At 50.4% G+C, this 13,022-nt stretch overlaps 1 protein-coding gene across 1 annotated transcript in view; it reads right to left on the bottom strand.

Annotated features, from left to right (window-relative positions):
- Nucleotides 1-11,891, bottom strand: part of sfrp5 (secreted frizzled-related protein 5) — a 56,669-nt gene extending 44,778 nt beyond the window's left edge. Inside the window, exon 1 of the mRNA XM_052027874.1 lies at nt 10,618-11,891. Within this exon, the coding sequence (XP_051883834.1) occupies nt 10,618-11,128 (511 nt within the window). The 5' untranslated portion in view covers nt 11,129-11,891. The remainder of the gene's footprint in view (nt 1-10,617) is intronic.
- Nucleotides 11,892-13,022: the final 1,131 nt, after the last annotated feature.

The raw sequence follows: 13,022 nt of genomic DNA, 5'->3' as shown, positions 1-13,022 counted from the left end.
CGGTTCCCTTATACAATGGAATGGACGCTAACCTCACGATCTACCTTGTTGTGACCTTGCACCTTACTGCACTGCACTTTCTCTGTAGCTGTGACACTTTACGCTGTACTATTGTTTTTACCTGTACTACATCAACGCACTCTGTAGTAACTCAATGTAACTGCACTGTGTAATGAATTGACCTGTACGATCGGGATGCAAGACAAGTTTTTCACTGTACCTCGGTACAAGTGACAATAATAAACCAATACCAATACCCTCCCACAGCACATGTGCCATCAGACTAATTAATATGTTTTATCCTTATCTGTTTCCACCTATCACTCACCAGCCTCTAAACCCTAAACTGCCCTCCTCTGTCCCACTTGGCTCCATCTACCCATCATCTCCCACCTCACCTGGTTCAACCTCTCACCTACCAGCCTCTTTCTCACCACTTCCTCTCACTGCTACCTACCGGCTATCTTCCCTCTAGTCTCCCAGTCCTGATTCTGGATCTTGATCCCAATCGTTGACCGTCCCATTGCCCCTGCAGATGCTGATCAGCCCACTGAGCTCCTCCACATACTGCTTTTCTGGCTCTGGAACTCTACTAGCGGTGGGCAGGAGATACTTTGCCAGGTTGGGGTCAACCACACTTGGACAAGGCATTAAACTGAAGCCCCGTTGCTCTCACAGGTCAATGTATGGGGACCCTGGGCCTCCATTTCACACAACGGGATGGCGGATTTCCCCTGATGTGTCCACACCGTGATTTGCCTCAATGATCTGGCCATAATCATACTGCTGCTTGTGGGATCTTGCTGTGCGCAAGAGGGCGGGCACATTCCCAGCGTCCTAGCAGTGACCTCATTGGCTGGTGGGTGTTTTGGGAAGTTCCTGGCACGGCAGGAGGTGTGACAGGAATGCTGGGCCGGATCACGTCAGAGAACGGGCCGACTCCTCAGACTTGCTGCCCGCGGTGTCCTTCTGCTCGGATGGACCCTCCGCAGCTGACGCTCGGTGTATGAGGGACATCTCCTGAGGTGGAGCAGGTTCTGAGTGGTCCCACCCACAGACAGCCCTGGCTCGTTGTCTCACCGGCCATCACTGGCCTTTGAACCGTTTTTAATTGCCCCTGCTGGTCTGACGTTGGATAGACTGGAGTTGGATTGGACCAAGGAGAGTGTTATAGAGTCGTAGAGTTACACAGCACGGAAACTGGCCCTTCCGTCCAACTCGTTCGTTTAACTGAGGTGCATAAAATTATGTGGGCTCTGGGTAGAGTGAGTAGGGAGGACCTACTTCTCTTTGCAGAGGAGTCAAAGCCAGTGGACAGAGTTAAAGTGATGGGTGGAGGGATTAAAGGGGAGGCAAAATGTTTTTTCTTAAAGGGTGATGAGGGTGTGGAACTCACTGCCTGAAGGGTGGGAGAGGCAGAGACCTTCCTCACAGTTAAACTGTACTTAGATGTTACTTGAAGGCATGCAGGGCTACGGACCCAGTGTGGGAAGGTGGGGTTAGGCTCGGGAGCTCTTTCTCTACTAGCGCAGACAGGATGGGCTGAATGGCCTCATTCTGTGCTGTAAGGTATCGGAATCCAAGGGTAAGAATAAAATTTATTTGACATTTTTTAAAATGGAATTAACATCATAAAATACTAACAAATAATTATAAACATGACAATGTAAAGATTCTAATGTTTACTGTGTGTACCTTTTCCCAACAGGGTCAGTGACCTTTGAGGGTCGCTGTTCACGGGCCTGACCTCCCCGGGTCAGAGGTAAAGTGCACCCTGCTCCTCTCTGCCGCATGTTGGTGCTCTGCCTCTGGGCTCAGCGACAGAGCAAGGGTCAGTCGGGATGGTCCCTGTCCCTCGTCTCGGCCTCCGCAGAACAGGAGGGAGTCGGAGGTGTGGTCAGACTATCCGACCATGCGGAACATTTACCCCCCATTCAGCATTTCCTCCAACGTACATCTGTGCCGAGGGAACCTTGGGAACTGCCCAGCGAGCTCCTCGTGAATTAACGCCACATAGCTGGAGCATTCATTTTAAGCAGAGATCTGTGCAAAGCATTAACCATTAACCAGCTGCATAAACCTCGTCCCACTAGCTAACGTTACCCTCGAATTACAGAGGACCATACAGCGGGACAAGACAGATTGCAAATGCTGGAATCTGGAATGAAAATGAAAGGCTTTGGAAGAACTCAGTGGGTCGATCGGCGTCTGCGGAGGCAAAAGGTGTAAGTTGATGGTTCGGGTCAAGACCCTGCATCAGGAAAGATGCCAGTGTATATCTGTACAAGTTGGGTTGGGACAGGGACTAGTAGGTAAAAGGTGGAACCAGTAGACGAGGCCACCCTTTTGCCGAGAACCTGCGCTCTGTCCGCAACGGGCATCTCAAACACCCGGTTGTAATTTTAACTTTGCTTCCCACTCCCACACTGAGCTGCCTGTCCTCGGCCATTTCCATTGCTATGGAGAGGCCAAGTGCAAAGTGGGAGAACGGCACCTCGTATTCCACTTGGGTGGTCTACAGCCCAATGGTACGCACATTGAATTTTCCAGTTTCAGGCAACCCACACTCCCGGTGCTCTCCTGCCACACACACTCACCTGTCCATTTAGCTTCCTTCTCCTTTGCTCACCGCTTCCATTTCAGCCCCCCCTCCCCCCCCCCCCACACACACCTGGTTCTACCTGCTCATCGTCCCTTCTCCATGGTTCCATCTATCACCTACTAGTCTCTATCCCACCCACACCCCCCACCCCCCCGTGCTGCTACATGCCAGCAATCTTTCCTGTTCCCTCTGATGCAGGGTCTCAACCCAAAACGTTGACCATCCCTCTGCCTCCACAGATGCTGACTGACCTGTTGAGTTCTTCCAGCATTCTGTTTGTTGGACCATGTATTAAGCTGGGCCTGAGCCCTGCAGGCAATGGCCATTGCAAGGGAAGAGTGAATCTCCACAGCTCTATTCACAGTTCCCTCACGGAGTATTGGAATGTTGCATTCCAATCCCCTGCTGTCTCAGGAACTCCAGTCTGTGCCAGGCTGTATCCCTGGATCTCAGAGCTGCAAACAATTCCAACCTCTTCTCACACCTCACGAGTAGTGACCCTCAATGACATGATGTGAGGTTGAAGTTTAGTGTAAAACCAACTTTCTCAATAAAAGCAACATCGTGTTTCTGGGAACCACAAAATAGTTCAGCAGGAAGGGAGCCATTCGGCCCATTGTGTCTACACCAGCTCTATGTAAGAGCAATCCAGTCAGTCCCAATTCCTTGCGCTGTTCTTACACCACTGCAAATTCCTAGGTGTAAACATCACCAATAGCCTGTCCTGGTCCAACCATGCAGATGCCATGGCCAAGAAAGTTATCCAGTGCCTCTGCTTCCTCAGAAGACTAAGAAAATTAGGAATGTCCCCTTTGACACTCACCAATTTTTATCAATGCACCATAGATAGCATCCTATCCAGATGCACCACGGCTTGGTACGGCAATTGCTCTGCCCGGGACCGCAAGGAACTGCAGAGAGTTGTGAACACAGCCCAGCGCGTCACGGACACCAGCCTCCCCTCTATTAACTACAACTACACTTCCCGCTGCCTCGGGAAAGCAGCCAGCGTTATCAAGGACCCCTCCCACCCCAGACATTCTGGCTTCTCCCCCCCTTCCATCAGGCAGAAGATACAAAAGCTTGAGAACGCGTACCACCAGGCTCAAGGACAGCTTCTATCCTGCTGTTATCAGACTCTTGAATGGGCCCCATACAATAAAGCTGAACTTTTGATCTCCCAATCTACCTCGTCATGGCCCTTGCCTTTTACTTGACTACCTGCACTGCACCTTCTCTGTAATTCCAACACTATATTCTGTGTTTCTTTTTACTACCTCGAGTGTCTGGAATGATCTGTCTGGATGGCATGCAAACAAAAGCTTTTCACCGTATCTTGGTTCATTTGACAATAATAAACCAATTACCAATTACCAACACGATATTTGAATCTGTCTCCACTCCTCCCCTTGACTGTGCTTTGTGGACCCTGGGCATTCACTGGGTAAAAACACCTTCCCCATATCATTTTTGGTTCTTTTGCCAGTCGCTTTCACGTTGACCCTCTGCCAAAGGGAACAGTTTTTCTCTTCTCTGTCTACTCCTTTCGGGGTTTTAAATACCTCCATCAGGCCCTCTCACAACCTCCTCTGTCCCAAGGAGAACAACCCCAGCGTCTCTGGTCTATCCACAGAACTAAAGTTCCTCGTCCTTGGTAAATCTCTTCTGCATCCTTCCCAAAGCTTCACATCTTTCTGAGAGTGTGAGGAAGAGCGCTGGATACAATCCTCCAGTTGTGGCTGACCCAGTGTTTTATAAAGTTTCACCATGACTTCTTTGCCCCTGTTCTCTCTGCCTCTGTTTATGAAACCTTCGATTCAATTCCTTTACCTGCCCTGGCACTTTCAACAAATATTGCTCACACATACATCCCGATCTTTCTGTTTTTGAACCCTTTTAAGAACTGATGTTTCTCTGACCAAAATTCTCACCATTAAATTCCATCTATCTCTTATCTGCCAATACCACCAGCCTGTCCATAGCTCCAGGTAAAGTCTATTGCCATCCTCCTCACAGTTCAATGCGATTCCAAGTTCTGTGTCATCTGCAAATTTGAAAATTGTGCTCTGTACACCCAAGTTAAAATCATTAAAATATATTCAGAAAGCAGTGGCTCTAGTACTGATTCCTCCAGGAAATTCATTATCCACCCCTTTAGTCTGAGAAGCAACCTTTCATTGCTGCTCTGTTAGCCAATTTTCCATCCATCTTACTAGTTTTATGCCAAGCCTTCAATTCTTATAACATCCATTAAGTGGCGATTGGACAAATCACATCAACCACGTTTCCCTCATTGAGCAAAGCTTCCACTTATACTGCAATTACCTAACCTCAGCACGCCCAAAATGTTTGACAGCCAAAGATGTTCATTTGAAATATCAGCACTGGGAACAAGACAGCCAATTTACGCACAGCAAGATCTCACGAACAATCGTCTGATGATGGCCAAATGATCTGTTTTTTTTTTGTTCTGCTGATGTTCAGATAAATATCATCACAGAACAGTGGAACTTCTTCAAAAGAAACTTATGGTGTCTCTTCAAGAATGTAGATGTGGTCTTGGCTTAACATCTCATAGAAAGAGAGTCTAGGACTCTGATCAGATCTAACAAAGTTCTCACAGGGCATGATAGGGTTGAAGTCTGCCTGAGGTACATCACAGGCTCCAAATAAGAGGTTTTCCATTCAGGCAGAGGTAGAACAAACTTCTTCACCCAGAGGGTGGTGAACCTTTTGAAGTCTCTACCCTGGAGACCTGTGGAGACTCGGCTGGTAAACCTGTTCAGGATGGAGAATGATAGGTTTTTGGACATGAAGGGAATAATTACAGGAAAGTGGTGTTGAGGTAAAAGGTCAACCATGATCGCTGACTGAGGGAGCAGGCTCAAGGGTCTGAGTGTTTCTATCTGTTCCCCCCTCAGCACTGAGCCAGGAGATTCAGCCCGGAATATTGGTGCACAGGTTTCTGAAGTGGGACTTGAAGACACTACAAGTGCCACACTGGGACACGGCCACACCTGGAGGTGGCAGGAAGTTAGTCCCAGTCCTCACTAAGCCGTAGAGGATAGTGGGCGAGTGGGAGAGGCAGAGGACAAGTTGGGAGAGGGTTGCAGATTGGTGGGGAGGTTGGGATGGTTGGGTGCAGGTGACATGGTGCTGAGGCACAGGAGATCCCAAAACAATGCCCTCCCTCGAGGAAGGCAAGGAGAAATTGGATGGGCCAACACACTCCTTTGTTCTTTGAGAGAGGGTGAGATGCATAATCACTGTGGGTAAATATTTATGATGACATTAAAGAGGTCAGTGCACAGGGCAGATTTGCCAGTGCAGTGGGGGAGTTAATGAAGCTAGGGAGGGGGTAAAGAGACAAAGGAGCAACTTTACCGAGGAACTGCTGGCTCAAGTGGTTACAGTTTCTCCAAACAGCAGCTCTAACGCAGAGAAACACCAACCAGGCATGTCTCAGGGACAAAAATCAGTCAAAGGTTGACCCCATGCCCTGTGTCGGGGTGGATCTTAGGGGGACTTTCTAAGGACAGCAAAATGGCAATTGGTTTATTATTGTCATGTGCTGAGATACAGTGAAAAGCTTCTGTTTGTGTGACATCCAGACAGATCATTCTGTACAGAAGTACATCAAGGTAGTAAAATCAATAACAGAATACAAAATAAAGTGTTATAATTACAGAGAAAGTGCAGTGCAGGTAGGCAAATAAAGTGCAGGGGCCATGACGAGGCAGATTGAGAGATGAAGAGTTCATCTTTATCATACGAGGTCCGTTCAAGAGTCTGATAATAGTGAGATAGAAGCTGTCCTTGAGCCTGGTGGTACGTGTTCTCAGGCTTTTGTATCTTCTGCCTGATGGGAGGGGGGAAAAGAGAGAATGTCCAGGGTGGGAGGGGTCCTTGATTATGTTTGCTGCTTTTCCGAGGCAGCGGGAAGTGGGAGGAGGAAGAGAAGGTTTGGGAGCGAATTCCAGAGCTCAAGGCCCTGGCAGTTGGAGACGTGGCTGCCAATGGCGGACTGATTATGATTGGTAATGCGCAGGAAGCCAAAGATGGATGAGAGTAGGGGACTTCAGAGGGTCAAAGGGTTGGAGAAGGTCACAGAGATCGGGAGAGGGGAAACCATTTGAGAATGTTTTAAAACTGAAGCTTGCAGGCTCTGGGATGGCGGGAGGTAGAGTGGAGAATGGGAGAGAATGGGAGGGTGTCAGAACCCTGTGTATTTGTACACAGCCCAAGCTGCAGGACGTTACATTCCTCGCACAGGTTCATAACCTCTCCTGTTTTCACTTCCCACCAGCAACCCAGTTCAGTTGAGACAGAGACTTCTGTTTCATAAACTTCACAGATCTCTGCTGTCTTAGCAAACCTCTGCTTGTCCATAGTTGCTGCTCTCGGGAACAGCACTGTTCAGTGGTTCAGATGCCCCTGGAATTAGCCAGGAGCTTTACTGTGACAAAGTTCATCGTTTACCCTGGAAATTAATTGACCAAAAGGTGAGATTTTTTTCTGGTAATGACCAGGAACACCTGGTGTGATAGGGCCATAAAAATATCTCCACGATAATGCTCTATAGGGAACTGGACATGGACAAAGTTGCTTTTATACATTACCTCGTTATGACCTTGCACCTTATTGTCTGCCTGCACTTCACTTTCTCTGTAACTGTAACACTTTATTCTGCATTCTATTATTGTTTTCCCTGGTACTACCCCAATGCACTGATGTGATGAAATGATCTGTATGGATGGCATGCAAAACAATGTTTTTCACTGTAGCTCGGTACACGTGACAATAATAAACCAATTTTTAAATTTAAATTCAATTCTCTGCTTCTTACTTTTGGTTTCTCATGCCCCAAAGTTTTGGATCTTCCTGTGCTATTCTCCAATCAAATGTTGGCTGCTGGTAATGCCTCTCTGCCATTGTTTGCTGGGGTGACTCTTGAGGGTAGCTGATGGAACAGGTCAGGGACTGGGCTGGGTTTAGCCTGAATGCACCAAGGGTCCTGAAAGTGGAGTGACTCAACTCTCACTCTGAAGGTGTACTTTATACCAGAGGATTTACGGTAGCAGTCAAACACTCCAAGTGCGCAGAGAATTGGAGCAAGCAGAATTCTCAATGAAGGGTGACAATTCCTGGCAAATTACTTATTCATACATAATAAAAAGAAAGGAACGAGAGACCAAAGCAAAACAAATCATGCCTGAAATGAGGTCTACCGATGTTTTCGTAGCCATACCTAGAGGCTCAGTTACCTCTGCATTACTCCTGCAAAACTCTTGTCATAAAATGGCATTGACCTGCTCTCCTGCATTAGCCCTCCGGTCCTTTCCCCTACCTTTCCTGATAGCTCTCTCTCTGTATCTCTTTCTCTCCATCTCTGTATCTCTATGTCTCTCTCTCTCTGTATGTCTGTCTCTGTCTCTCTCTCTGTATCGCTGTCTCTCTCTTTCTGTGTCTCTGTCTCTCTCTGTATCTCTGTCTCTCTGTATCTTTGTCTCTCTCTGTTCTGCCTTTCTCTCTCCCTTTCTCTCCGTTTCTCTCTCTCTTTCTGTCTGTCGTTCCCTTGCTGTATCTGCGTGTCTTTCTCTTCCTCTCTTGCCCTCTCTCCATTTCTCTCTCTCTCTCTCTCTATTTTTGTCTGTTGCTCTGTCTCTCTCTCTCTTTCTTTTGTCTGTCTCTCTGTCCCTCTCTGTCTGTCTCTCTCTTACCCTCCCTTTGTCTCTCTCTCTCTCTATATCTTTGTATGCCTCTGTTGCTCTCTCTCTTTCCCTATCCCTCTCTATCTCCCTGCACATTATCTTGCTCTCACCCTCAGAGCCCTCACCTTGTCCCCACCCCTCTCCCTGCCTTTCTGTGGCTCTCCTGCCCCCTGCTGCCACTCCCCATCTCCCCCTTTCCCCCTTTCCCATGCTATCTCCCCTCTGTTCCCACCTCCTGATCACCAACAGTAGCTACACTTTGCTGCTTGTCCCAGGCTCCTGAAAAGCAATTAATTTGTGGTGTCTCTGTTCTTGCCCCCCCCCTCTCTCTCTCTCCCTCTCTCTCTCTGATTTCCACTCACTTTCTTCTCTCTCTCTCACTCTCCCTCTCCCGCTCTCTCACTCTCCCTCTCTCTCACTATCTCTGTCTCTCTCTCACACTCTCTCTCACTCACTCACTCTCTGTCTCTCTCACACTCTCTCAATTCTGTTTCTCTCTCACTCTCACTCTCACATTCTCTCTCTCTCTCTCACACTGCCTCTCTTTCTCACTCTCTGTCTGTCTGTCTCTCTCACACTCTCTCACTCTCTCTCACTCTCTCACTCTTTCTCGCTCTCTCTCTCACACTCTCTCTCACTCTCTCTCACTCTCTCTCACTCTCTCACTCTTTCTCGCTCTCTCTCTCACACTCTCTCACTCTTTCTCTCACTCTCTCACTCTTTCTCGCTCTCTCTCTCACACACTCTCTCACTCTCTCTCTCAATCTCTCACTCTTTCTCGCTCTCTCTCACACTCTCTCTCACACTCTCTCTCACTCTCTCTCTCGCTCTCTCTCACTCTCTCTCACACACTCTCTCTCACTCTCTCACACACTCTCTCTCACTCTCTCACTCTCTCTCACACTCTCTCACACTCTCTCTCTCGCTCTCTCTCACTCTCTCTCACACACTCTCTCTCTTACTCTCTCATTCTGTCCACATTTATCAGTTTTTGTCACCATTTCTTCTGTCTGTGACACCTTTCCCTCTGATTCTCGCACTTTTAAAGCACTTCTGCTCTCTCTTTCTCACTTAGTTCCTTTTCTAATTTTCTCCCTCTGTCTCTCTCTGGATGTCTCTCTCTCCCTCTCCATCCCCCCCTCCCTGTGTCTCTCTGTCTCTGCCAATTTGCCTTCCTGTCTTTCACTCATTACTTCTCTCTCTCTCTGTTTCTATCCCTTTCTCCCTCTCCCTCCCCCTCCCAATCTCTTCCTTTCATTCTCAGTCTCTCTCTCTCTTTCCCCACACTCACACCTTCTCTCTGTTTTTCTCTCATTTACTTTCTTACTCTTTCCCACTGTTTTCCCTTTCTTCCCCGGCTCACTCTCTCCCCGTCCCTCCCTCTCACTCACACACACGTTCTTTCCTCTGCCCCCCTTTCTTTCTGACTTTTGCAGCAAAACAACAAATTGTGCACCATAAAGCAGTGATAATAAATCTGATTCTAAATTCTCTGTTATTAACTCTTTCATTTCCCTCCCTGGTTCTCTCTTTCTCTCTCTGTTTTCTCCCTCTCTTCGCTCAGACACTTCCTCTCCCATTGTTCAATTCCCCTCTTCAGTCTCTCTCCGTCTCCTTCACCTACTTGCTCTCTCTCTTTCATTCCCCCTCTCACATATTCCCGCTCCCCTTCTCTCAACCCTCCCTCTTCATCTCATGAACTCCTTCCCTCCCTCCATCTCTTTCTCCCTCCCTCTCTCCCTCCATCTCTCTCTCCCTCCCTCTCTCCCTCCCTCCCTCTCTCCTTCCATCTCTCTCCCTCCCTCTCTCCCTCCCAATCTCTCCATCTCTCCCCGCTCCCTCCCTTTCTACCCCTCCCTCTCCCTCTCTCCCCTGTCCCCCTCATTCTCCCCCTCTCTCCCCCTCTCTACCCCTTTCTTCCCCTCCCAATCTCTCCCCACTCTCCCTCCCTCTACCCTCTCTCCCCATCTCTCCCCCTCTCTCTCCCTCCCAACATCTCTCCCCACTCTCTCCCTCCCTCTCTACCCCTCTCTCCCCCTCTCTCTCTCCCTCTCTACCCCTCTCCCCGCTCTCTCGCCCCTCTCTCCCTCCCAATCTCTCCCTCTCTGTCACTGCGAATCCCCTGACCCCATCCCTTTCTAACCGCCACCTCTGACTCCCACAACAAGACCCGTCAGCCCATTAACCAATGCCGGAAAACCACAGCATTCACCTACCCGGTGAAAACCCCCACCACCCCCCCCCCCCACCCCGACAACCACCCTCCCCTAACCTCCCCACCCCTCCCGACCCGCAGCTCCCTACCTGGCGGCTGTGTGACCTGGTTGCCCTGTGACTGCAGCGAGACGCAGAGGTCGTTGTCGAGGGGGAAGCGGTCGCACCTCAGCATGTCGGGCCAGGGGAAGCCGAAGGAGCCCATGACGGGCGAGCAGCCGTCTCTCACGGCCTGGCAGAGGGAGCGGCAGGGGTAGATGGGGCGGTCCAGGCAGATGGGGGCGAAAAGGGAGCAGAGGAAGATCTGGGTGTCGGGGTGACACTGCTTGGCGAGGAGGGGGACCCAGCTGCTAGCCTGGTGTTTGACCTCGGGCAAGGTGTCATGCTCCAGCAGGTTGGGCACCCGCATCTTGCGGTAGCCGATGTTGTGGCAGAGGCGGAGGTCAGAGGGGATGTCCACGCACTGCGGCTGCTTGGTGTAGAACCTGCCGGACTGGAGGTGGTCAGACTGCCAGCTGTAGTACTCGTACTCCTCCGCGCTGCTCCCCCAGCTGGGTCCCGCCAGCAGCAGCGCCACCGCCGTGGTGAAGAGGCCCCGCATGGTCAGCACGGCCGGTCCGCGCGCGTTGGGTCCCGCCGGGGGACTGAGGACCGGCCTCGCTGCCCGCTTGCTCCTCGCTGTCTGCGGGTCCCGCTGTTCCCAGAGAGCCAGGCTCCAGGGAATGTCCTCTCCCGGGTCCTCAGCCCTGCCCGGGTCCGTCTGCCTCGTGGGCTTGCTCTGCACAGGGTTTCAAGCTTTGTGGAGTGCACGGAGTGTGTCGCACGCCACACACACGTGTGCACACATGCACATGCATAGGCACACACACACACTCACACACACACACACTCACACACACACTCGTGTATACACACAGACACACACACTCACACACTTATGTACACACACACATACACACTCACACACATACACACACACACACTCGTTCACCCTCTCACTCACACACAACCAAGGCAGCTCTGGCAGATTCAGCAGATGGGCCAGTATTTAGCTGCTCCCTCCCTCCTTCCCTCCTCGCTCTCTGCAGCCAGAGTCCGGCCCCACAGCCTTGCCCACAAAACCAGGAGGATTTCACACCAACCAATCAGCTCCTGAGCTGTCTTCAGCCGCTAATCTGGCAGCGTGCATTGCCCCGTCAATCAGTTGGAGCAGCAAGTCTCCCCTGCACCCTCAGTACACTGATGCATGGCTTGTCAACGACAGCTCCCTCACTCTCGCTCTCTCTCTATATCTCTATCTCTCTCCCTCACTCTCTCACTCTCCTTCTCCCTCTCCCTCTCTCCCTCTCTTACACCCTCTTTCTCTCTCCCTCTCTCTCTCTCTCTCTCACTCTCTCTCTCTCTCACTCCCCCTCTCCCTCTCTTACCCCCTCTCCCTCTCTCTCTCCCCTCTCTCCCTCTTACACCCTCCCTCTCTCCCTCTCCCTCTCCCCTACCTCTTTTACACCCTCTCTCTCTCCCTCTCTCCCTCTCTCTCCCTCTCCCTCTTTCCTCTCACTTTCCCTCTCCTCCCTTTTCTAAATCTCTCTCCTCTTTTGACTTCTCATTCTTTCTCTCCCTCCCCTGTTCCCCCCTCCACTGTCGTCCCCTCCTCCATTCCTCTCCGCTCTCTCCCCACTCTTGCTCCCTTTACCCTCACTCTGTCTTTCTGTCTCCCTCCTTTTCTCATCCTCTCGGCTTTTCTCTCTCGATAACTTTCTACTCCCCTCCCAACCCTCTCCCTGCCCTGCCCGCCTTCTCCCCTCCCTCTCCCATCACTCACTCCTCTCCCTCCCCTCACCATGTAATTCACACGGTGCCTTTGTCCTTGCTGGTTCTCTTTGTCCATCGCGCAGGTGCCTGTTCCTGCTCACTTCTGCGTGTGGCCTCGCTCTGTAGCTCGATCACCACCATGTGAGTGAGATTGTGTGTGTGTGTGTGTGTGTGTGTGTGTGTGTGTCTGTGTGTGTGGGAGGGATGTGTGTGTGTCTGTGTATGAGTGATTGTGTGTGCGAGGGGGTTGTGTGTGTGTATGTGTGAGATTGTGTGTGTGTCTGTGTATGAGTGATTGTGTGTGTGGGGGGGTTGTGGGGGTGTCTGTGTGTGTGTGTTCATTTGTGTCTGTGTATGTGTGAGATTGTGTGTGTGTCTGTGTATGAGTGATTGTGTGTGCGAGGGGGTTGTGGGGGTGTCTGTGTGTGTGTGTTCATTTGTGTGTGTATGTGTGAGATTGTGTGTGTGTCTGTGTGTGTGATTGTATGTGTGTGGTGTGTGCACTTGTGTGTGTGTGTGTGAGATTGTGTGCGTGTGTGGGATGTGTGTGTTGGTTTGTACTGGGTGTGTACAAATGTCTGTGTGTGTGTGTGTGTGTCATTGTGTATTTTTCAATCTCTCTCTCCCCTCTCTGTCTCTTTCTCCCCCCAGTCTCTATTTCTCCCTCTCCCTCCACCCCACTT

Source organism: Pristis pectinata, chromosome 12 (genome assembly GCF_009764475.1).
Source record: "Pristis pectinata isolate sPriPec2 chromosome 12, sPriPec2.1.pri, whole genome shotgun sequence".
NCBI classification, from domain to species: domain Eukaryota; kingdom Metazoa; phylum Chordata; class Chondrichthyes; order Rhinopristiformes; family Pristidae; genus Pristis; species Pristis pectinata.
The sequence above is the reverse complement of the archived record's forward strand: the minus strand, read 5'-3'. Positions and strand labels throughout refer to the sequence as shown.